This window comes from Candoia aspera, chromosome 10, assembly GCF_035149785.1.
Source record: "Candoia aspera isolate rCanAsp1 chromosome 10, rCanAsp1.hap2, whole genome shotgun sequence".
In the NCBI taxonomy this organism is placed as follows: Eukaryota; Metazoa; Chordata; class Lepidosauria; order Squamata; family Boidae; genus Candoia; species Candoia aspera.
Genome location: NC_086162.1, coordinates 13,185,143 through 13,194,807, shown reverse-complemented (window position 1 = coordinate 13,194,807; position 9,665 = coordinate 13,185,143). Strand labels below are relative to the sequence as shown.

Sequence of the window (9,665 nt, the reverse complement as noted above, 5' to 3'; positions counted from 1 at the left end):
CTCCTAGAATTCCCCAGCCAGCTTCGATGGGAGTCGAAGTCCACCCATCTTAAACCCGCCAACGTTGAGAAACACTGCTTTAGGGGGTCAATAGCGTCTTAAGACATTTCTCCCCACCTTCCAAATCCTGAGGCTGGTCGTCGGAGCTGCTCAGAAAGGTCTCCCTGCTTTAACCCCACCCTGCGGAGCCCAGAACATCCCCTTGCACGTGGTCTCAATCACCGCCCTTCTCATCCTGCCTGCGATTTTTCCACCACTTGATCCTTGACTCCTATATTTAGCTCGTCCCTGGGTGCTATTTCGATTGCATGGCAGTCGTTTATAAGCCCTCGAGCTGCCGCTCCCCCTTTTCTCCTACTTTCTCCCCCCGCCCCCCGTCAAACTTGTAGTTAGCGCGAAAACTTTTCCTTTTTCTTTTAATACCACAAGCACTTTCCCTTTCCTCCCCGAATAAACAAAGCGAAGCCTGAACCCTAGACGTGTCATGCAAACAGACCCAACGGCGGGTCATCCCTGAGCTGGGCTTTGATCAATACATATAAAACCGCGTATTTCTGGACCCGAGCGGAGGGGAGAGCGCGCGGACTCGGTTTAGACGGCTGGAGCCATGGGGCAAGCGGAGGAGCTAATCCGGATGGCCAAAAAGTTGGAAAAGATGGTGTCCAGGAAGAACACGGTAAGCGAAAACTCGTCCTACGTGGTGTTTCTGGGTTGGCTTTGTCGCTAAGGCTGCGCCGCCGCTTGTCTCGCTCTCTTTCTCGGGCTAGCTACCCAACTGCTTGCACTTAAAGCGGCGGGCTTTTGCAGGCGTCGGAGTTGGTGTGAACGACCGTTGTTGGTTTCAAGCGCTTCCTACTTTCAGGCCCCCTTCGGAGGGGCGAGCGTTTCGCAAATCGTTCGGAAGGCAGGGAGGCGTGCGTCTTGGAAAACGCACCGGGGAGGGGGAGGGGGGCTGCCTTCATGTAACCTTGGCTAAGTCAGTCCCCATCACGCCATGACCTCCTCTACTTACTTTCAGTTCCAGCTTTTTCTGAGTTTAGCGGCTTCTTCCCTCACTCCCCCGCATGTACCCATGCAGAAATCATATCTGAGTTGCAGTTGCCCCTCGGACCGAGACCCTCCTGATCCCGGAAGAGAAGGCTTTGAGGAACAGGTGCTTGGCAAAGGCTGGAGATCTTAAATTTGATCTTTAGGCAGGGGTCCTGAGGCAGGGCAGGGGGTCTGGGAGAAGTAGAAACACCAGATGTAGAAAAGGAGGGGGGGAGTCGGCCTGTGTGCTATCTGGCCCACCCCCCTCTTTTTAAATCCCACCGTGGCATAACCCCGCCTGAAACTTTGGAAGACGCCAGGCAAATGGAAGCCTTGTGAAGCAGAAGGAGGCCTTCCTCTTCTAGAGTAGATCTCTACTAGCAATTATAACATTAACCTAGATTATTTGTTTATTGCACTCTAGACTCAACTAAAGACTCTTTGGGGTTGAGATGGGCACAAAATGTTAGAGGTTTATAATTAAGCTACAGAATCTATTTTGATTTGAGCTAGTAGGCAGGAGGCAGACCTGCTTTTCTTCCAATAGTACATGCTTGAGCTTCACCAGATTTTGCTTGCCAGATGTTGGCTACATGTAGACTTTTCCACTGGCAGTGTCCAACTTGGCTAGTATTCTCCCATCATGCCCTGCAATATTTCATAGAGTTTTGTTTCTATTTAATCCCTTTGAGCAATGTTGTTCTACACTAATAGAACTGCAGGGCGTTGTCAAAAAAGTCAGGATGGTGGTGATGACGGTGCAATGGAAGGTCCGCTCAACAGAATGGGTGGAGCTTGGATCAGTCTGTTGGGCTGTGGCCTTGATTTTTTTTTTTTTCTATAACCATGGACATCATTGTACCTACTCCTATCACTCCCCCCTTGCAAATGATTAAAACTCATTGGTGCCTGTTACTCTTTAGAGTTGTTAGCTTTTTAATTGGACCTTTGCTACTCTGGCTTGATCAGCACACAGAGCTGAATGCTGTGGCATGTTCACTGCTACCTTTCTGGAAGGCACCACTACAAAGCGGGTGGAATAGCTGGGACACCTTTTCTCCTGGGTTTAGTTGGTTCCTCCCTGTTTTGCTACTGCAGCTCCTTAACTGTGAATTGAGGGTCTTTTTGCCTTCTAGAAATCTGATTGCTAGAATGTTAGGTGGCCAAATGCAAAAAAAAAAACAAAAAACCAGGCAGGACAGAGTAACTGTGCATTTAAGAGTTGTGAATTTCAGCAGTGGCACTTGCTGGATAAAGGCTATGTGAAATTCCCTCTGTGTAACGTGAAAAGGTGGTGAACCTTATCCTCTTCTACAACTGGCCAACCTCTATTCACAGGGGGTGTGGTTCCTTTGTTGCTGATACCGATGTTGTTGTTGTTATTGCCTAACCTAGGAGTAAGCCAATTGTAGCCTAAGGGCTGTACATGGCCCTCAGAACTCCCACTAGTCATAATCGTTGGAAACCCAAGACAGTTTCTTCCATTTCATATGAAAAAATATAATCCCTAAAATAGACAAATTACATTTAAAAAGCAAATCCCAATTCCTCCCCAGAACATCAGCTCTCATCTGTATGTGTGATGTGGTCCCTCTCACTTGGTGGCCAGCCCCCCCCCCCATTTCTTGGCCTCTGGAACCTACTCCAGACGTAGCAGAACAACCAGGGTGATGTGCAGAAATTCAGAACTATATTTACTTATTTAATTAATTTTTATCCCGGGTTAAACCGCTGAGCTGTCGATCGGAAGGTCGGCGGTTCGAAACCGCGCGGCGGGGTGAGCTCCCGTTGCTCGTCCCAGCTCCTGCTCACCTAGCAGTTCGAAAACTTGCAAATGTGAGTAGATCAATAGGTACCGCTTTGGCGGGAAGGTAACGGCGTTCCGAGTCGTCATGCTGGCCACATGACCCGGAAGTGTCTATGACAACGCCGGCTCCAAGGCTTAGAAACGGAGATGAGCACCGCCCCCTAGAGTCGGACACGACTGGACTTTACGTCGAGGGAAACCTTTACCTTTACCTTATTATTTTTATAAATAACTCAAGGCAGCGAACATACTTAATACTCCCTCCTCCTCCTATTTTCCCCACAACAACAACCCTGTGAGGTGAGTTGGGCTGATATATACATATAATCTGTATAATACATTAAACTGGGAAGACATCTAACATTAAACTTGAAACGCTCAACACTGAGCATTCTCAGAGGTTTGGTTAAAAAGACATGTCTTGAATCTGGAAGCAAGCAGAAAGTAGAAACTAACTGAGACTCTGGCACTTGAGGAGCAGAAGAAGACCTCCTTGTCCACTTGTAAGGTCTTGTCGTCCCTACAAAGGGGCTTCCACCAGCAATGGTGGCCTTGATAAGGGCCCCTGCCTTAAAGGGGGGTAAAAAGGCTAGTGACTTAAATGGGGACACGTTTCAAAAATGGGAATTATGTTTGCTTTGCTGTCATCTTTATCTCCTGTTGGTTTATCATATTTATTCCAGAAGCAGATCGAAACTGAAAGAGATATTTTGCCCTTTCATGTCAGCAGAAGCAGCACATTTTGCTAGAATTGGAGGCTTTAGCCCTTTAAATCCCAGACATGTAAGCATGGGAAGCGCCGAGCAGTCTACAGCAAGATTGTACCTTGAGGTTAATGTTTGACTCCCCTTGCAAACTTTGTTCTACCGTGGGTGGACTACAAACAACTGTTCCCTGTAAATCTTATTTTCCTAGATCTCCTTCAGCTCTCTAGATGGAAACCTGGTAGTGTTCTTCCCACCATGGAAGTCCTGTGCTGGAGCAGAATTAAAAAGGAGGTTTTCCTGATTTGGGGGAGGCCAGCCTGGGTGGGCAGGTCTTTAACTTTCTCTAGTGTTAAGCAACAGTCAGTTGACCTTGAGGGAGCTTGCAGTATTGTCAATGTTATTCATTCCATTTTGCTTTTTTTTTTAAAAAAAGTAAAATCTCCTGGAGTCAAGCTTGACTCTTTATGGACTTAATGGACACATGCATATATTTTTTTCTTGGCAATAATATGGAAATAATGTGCCATTGCCTTCTTCCAGGCTATTTTTTGGCTTCCCAAGCTAGTCTATAGCCTTGGAATTTCCTGGTGTCTAACATTTGCTGACTCCACCACCAGGGAGATAGAGTTAGCAAGTATATGAGGTATTCAATATTTTGTGACTTGATGCTTTAACGGTTTTATTGTAAGCTACCTATTATCTGTGGAATAGGTGGCATATGGAGGTATGCATCAATAAGTAATAGTGAGTGGCCTTTAGCTGAGGAAGCTTTGCCTATTTCTAGAATAGACAAACATGGTTGAAATGGCCCAGTGTAATGTCCCTTCCTTTTCTGATGTTCACATAGCCCAGCATGAAGACAACAATAAAAGCAAGCATATGTTTTTTATTTCTGAGTCTTCCCCCCCCGCCCCCCCCCTCATTTCTGCTCTTCCCTGGCTTTCAGAATGAGTAGAAGATTGGCAATTGCAGGGAATTGAATGTGCAAAAGACAGATGGCAAAGCTGAGTTTTTCTATATTGGATTTATCTTTGGCCTTTTTTAGGCATTCAGATAGGGGGTGGTATTGCTGAGACAGATGTTACTAGCTGGGCTGAGATATCATGATGTATATGGTGCTTTATGGAAGCATTTTATCACCTCTTTTACTCACGGTGTTTTGGTAATGGATGGAGTCTTGAACAAATCCATTCTGGGGCCAATATGAGCTATGGAAGAAGAGTTTTCTACAGCCACCATTAGGGGCACTATTGAGCTGAAGTCCGGATCTCTGCCTCTGCCCTTGCTACCTGCTGAGTTTCTTGCTTGCTGATGTTCAGCTCTGCAGGGGAGAATCACCAAAGAGGAAGACAAGAAAATGCCAGCATTTGTTTGCTTGCTTGCCTTTGCACCTGGGTGGCAAAAGGAGAGAGCAGTGCTGAGAAGAAGCCAGCCAGTGCAGGGTAGTGGTCAAGTGTTGGATTAGGTGCCAAAATCTAGGTTGAATCCTGCTTTCATCTTTGGCAGCTCCATGGGCATGAAAGAATGTAGATCTCATCTTGGGAAGCAGCGATGAAAAGACTGCTGAGTCCCAAGAAAGTGGAGGGGGTGAGAAAGGAACTCAAACTAACCTCATCTTGATTCTGTTTCATATAAGAGGGGGCCGAGAGAAACCCAGGCAGACTTTCAAGATTCAGTTATTCTACTCAGCAACGATTAAGAAGATTCCTAGGATGCCTGCTGGTTCTGATTTTAGAACCGGCCTCCCTCGATGGGCTAACAGTGGAAGACTGTTGCTTTTTCCCACTTCCACCTAACACAAAGGGTTATTCTGGAGGGAAAACTGGGGGATGAAGAGCTATGCATACCACCCTGGACTCTTGGAGGAAAAGCAGGCTGTCAACCTAAAAAATGAAAAAAAGAAATGAAATAAATTTTTGCATAAATTTTCTCCCTCTTTTTTGATGTGTGTGTGTGCCTTTGAGTCAATCTTGTCTCCTGGTGATCACCCAGACAAGTCCCTGAAGTTTTCTTGGCAAGATTTTCAGAAGTGGTTTGCCATTGCCTCCTTCCTAGGGCTGAGAGAGAGTGACTGGCCTGAGGTTATCCAGCTGGCTTTGTGCCTAAAGCAGGACTAGAACTCCCAGTCTCCCGGTTTCTAGCCTGGTGCCTTTAACCACTATACCAGGTTTCTCAACCAGTGTTCTGTGGAACCCTAGGGTTACGTGATTTGCCACTAGGGCTTCTCTGGGAGATCATGATTTATTTAAACAAATATTTCAAATTTGGGCAACTTCACATTAAAGAGGTAAGTTTCATTTTCTTTTTAGTTTAAGAACGCTGTTGATACGTATATACAGGCCTACCCATGAAACGAATATAATAATTTTGTAACTTCTGGCCTATATTTGAGCCTGAATTGGAGGAGTTCCCTGAGGCCTGGAAAATATTTCAAGGGTTCCTCCAGGGTCAAACGGTTGAGAAAGGCTGCACTACTGACTTTCCCTCTATCCTTCCCAGAAATTGGAAGTGGTACTAATTACTGAAATGCCTTCCAGGGTAGAAGATGTTAAAAGCCTGTGGAAGAGATCAAAATTGGAGGAATCGCCATTGTACCTTACACCTTCCTTTTGTATTAGGAATCAGATCCTAGTGTGACTAGGAGTTCAAGGAAGTGCTGGCAGATTAGGAGAACCCCAAGTGAAAAAGACTAGGTTATGATATCTTTGGCATCATCTCAAACAAGTAAACCTTTGATGTCATCTCAGAGAGAAGGAGGGAGAGGGAAAACTGAAAAGGGGAGTGCTTTCTGAGGAGGGCTGTGCCAACTACAAGTCATGGGTTGGCTGCTGAACATAATGGTAGAAGTTACTTGACAGGCACTTCTACTTTCCACAGCATGGAAACCATCTCTGAGCCTTGCAAAAGCAGACTGGTAAAGATCCGTGTCTTCCCTTCAAATGATTTTCCAGATTGTCTATTTCATGGATCTGTTCTCGTGAATGTCAGAAATTAGAGGCAGAAAAAAAAAATCAGCTTCTTTTGACTCCCAGTGTCTATGGCTGACAAATCCAGTTGGGAATATCTGTTGCCTGAAGATCACCCTATCAATATGTCTTCAGACGCCTCCCTTGCTGTCTGTCTCAGCCAATGCCCCAACTAGCTGTTGTGTTTTAATTGTTTTAATGCAGAGAAACATATGATTGAGAAGTTGGCATGTTCCGATGCCAGGCCTGAGCCTCCTGCCTCATATTTTATTTGCAACAAAGCATCTGAGCCTTACAGAAGCCAAACAGAAATGCTTAGAAAATACTTAGAAAATGAAAGAGTTATGAAGGAGGCAGAGGGCTGAAAGATCAAGATAAGCTGGGGTAGTAGAAAGTATCTGGGGAGAGGGTAGAGACAGAGAAGATGGTAGGGGGCAACTGCAGCAATTTCCCTTCCATAAGTGAATGCTTTGGGTCTGGTGGCACTCGAGATGGCATTTTGCGAGAGCATTTGCAACCTCTCCTTGCTTCAGAGGCTGGAACTTTCTGCTCTCTTGGGACATTTAAAAGGACTTGCCCAGGATGAAAAAGACAGAAAATTAAGTTTATATGATGCCTTCTGTGCTCTTTCCACCCACTCCCCTCTCTCAGGAAGGAGCTCTTGACCTGCTGAAGAAATTGAATAGCTGCACAATGACCATTGAGCTGTTGCAGGTAAGGCTGTACTGTTCTGTTCTCCTGAGAAATGTAGATTTGAACCCATTTAACAAGCCCTTTAACTCCAAGCATTCCAGTGTTACAGGTCTAAATGCCGGTAGTCCTCGCCTAACAACGGTAATTGGAACCAGCAACTCTGTTGCTAAGTGATGCAGTTGTAAAGCGCGATGTCACGTTAACTGTGCTGCTTAGTGACAGCAGTTTAGGCACTTCCTGTTGCCATCATTAAGAGAATCCTGCATGGTCGTTAAACACAATGTCACATGCCCGTGACTTGCGACTTCCTGCTGGCTTCCCCATTGACTTTGCTTGTTGGAAGCTGGCAGCGAAGGTCACAAATGGTGATCACATGACCACGGGATGCTGCAAGTGTTGTAAGTGCGGGCCGGTTGCCAAGGGCCCAAATCACTATCGTATGACCGCGGGGGCACTGCAGTGGCCATAACTCTGAGGAACAGTCATAAGTCCCACTTGTTCTGAGTTCTCGTAACTTCAAATGGTCACTGAACGAGCAGTCGCTAAGTGAGGACTACCTGTAAGTGTATTGTTTCAGAACAAGGAAAAGCTGAGGAATCAATTCACATACCAGTGCAATGCAAATGAAGATCCTTTCTATTCAGGACCAGGGCTAATTGCTGGGAATAATGAGGCATGATGAAATAGTAAGGAATGGGGAGGTCAAACGTTGTGATTGTCAGCTGCTGTTTGGCCATCACATCATCTCCTGGAGGATTCCCAGGGTGGCTACAGGGACCTCTTTGGATCAGATTGCAGTTGCATTCAGGCTTGGCTCAGCACCGGAGGGGTTTCGGGTATAAGTGGTTGTGAAGTTCAGAGTCGCAGCCATTAACAGGAGATGTCAGGCACTGGAGGGCCAATTAAAAGGGCCCGGAGTGTCATGCAAGATCGTTACTGTGATCATACAGTACATCCTTTATTATCAAAGACAGTCCTTTATTTCAGAAAGCCGTCCTTTAGATTTATTTAATTTAATTATTAATTCTCTTGCTTTTTCTCTTGAATTTCCCTTCGTAAAGCCAAGTGTGTTTGTTTGTTTGTTTATTGAAAAGATTTATATGGCCACCCATCTTAAACAACTCTGGGCGGCTCACAACCGGTAACTATAAAACAACCATAAAAAGGTAAAATGATCAAATGAAAGCCCTGCGTCTGAATCATCCCCTTAGGATGCCTCGCCACAGGCACCAATTACCCTCATTCCATTCTTTCTCTTCCATTCTATAGAATGGTTATAAACATAAACATTTTTTTTAATCCTTATGAACCTCTTTCAGATTTGCCCCTTGTTCAGGTTGGTCTGTTATTTTTTCCCAAGAAAATATGGTCAGTGTAAGGAGAGCGCAAATTACTGGGAGCAGAACCAGCATGGAAGATGGGCATCTCTTATAAAGGGCTCTCATTGGCCTGTATTCACTTAATTTCAGCTTTACTCCAGGACAGTTTCTCAACCTTGGGAACTTTAATATCTGTGGACTTCAACTCCCAGAATTCTCCAGCCAGCTGTGCTGGCTGGAGAATTCTGAAAGTTGAAGTCCACAAATATTAAAGTTCCCAAGGTTGAGAAGCACTGCTCCAGGAACTGCAGAGGCAGCTCAGACAGATTTCTTCATTCCTAGTCTCTGCTTTGTCTTCTCAACAACCCTGAGACGGAGGCTGAACCACCCCTCAGTTCTAGTCTGATGCATGGCTAGGAAACCCAAAGAGCATTTTAACACTCATTTTATGCCCATTCTACCCTTGAAGATCAGATCTCCCAAATTCGGCAGCAAACCACTCCCAAAGTTTTAAAAACTAGGCTGGCCCTTGATATTTAAGGTGTTCTCCACCCCCTGCCCAATGTGGTTTAATACTGGTTTTGTTAACCGGTTTATTGTTTTCTTTTGCTTGGTTTCAGTCAGGGCTACTTGCAAGGGAGCACCAGAATCTGCAAGAAGTTGAGAGCGGCATTGCAAATGAAGCCCCTTCCCTTTTCGTAACGGTCCCACCCAACTGTGCAGATTTTGACAACCCATTTCCCCCACAGGCACATGTGGATCTTTTTAATGTATTGTTTGTCACCTGTTGGTGATTGAGAGGGCTTATGAATGGATCAAACTAGCAAACAAAGAAATTGGGTGCTTGATTTCCCATCATTTTCAGTGGTGGTGCTGGTGGGGAGGAATTAAAGATACACAGTGTCCTGCCCAGAGAAAGGTCTCTCCTCATCCTTTCTGACATCCCTTATTTTTATCTGAAAATGGGGATACTGAGATCCTTCTCCCCACAAAGCATTTGTTCCAGTAGTGCAAATCCCTCTTCACTTTGTTTCAGACCACAAAAATTGGCGTGGCTGTCAACACAGTGCGTAAGCATTGCTCAGATAAGGAAGTGGTGGATCTGGCGAAACTCCTTATCAAAAACTGGAAGAGGCTGTTGGGT

The 9,665-nt window shown here is 45.4% G+C and overlaps 1 protein-coding gene across 2 annotated transcripts in view; it reads left to right on the top strand.

The window, feature by feature from the left end:
* The first annotated feature begins 250 nt into the window (after positions 1 to 250).
* TCEA3 (transcription elongation factor A3) overlaps positions 251 to 9,665 on the top strand; it is a 29,313-nt gene continuing 19,898 nt past the window's right edge. The window contains exons 1-3 of one of the 2 annotated variants that reach the window (XM_063311795.1): positions 251 to 676; positions 7,161 to 7,223; positions 9,558 to 9,663. In XM_063311795.1, the coding sequence (XP_063167865.1) occupies positions 608 to 676; positions 7,161 to 7,223; positions 9,558 to 9,663 (238 nt within the window). In that variant the 5' untranslated portion in view covers positions 251 to 607. The remainder of the gene's footprint in view (positions 677 to 7,160; positions 7,224 to 9,557; positions 9,664 to 9,665) is intronic. The other variant, XM_063311794.1, reaches the window with a different exon arrangement.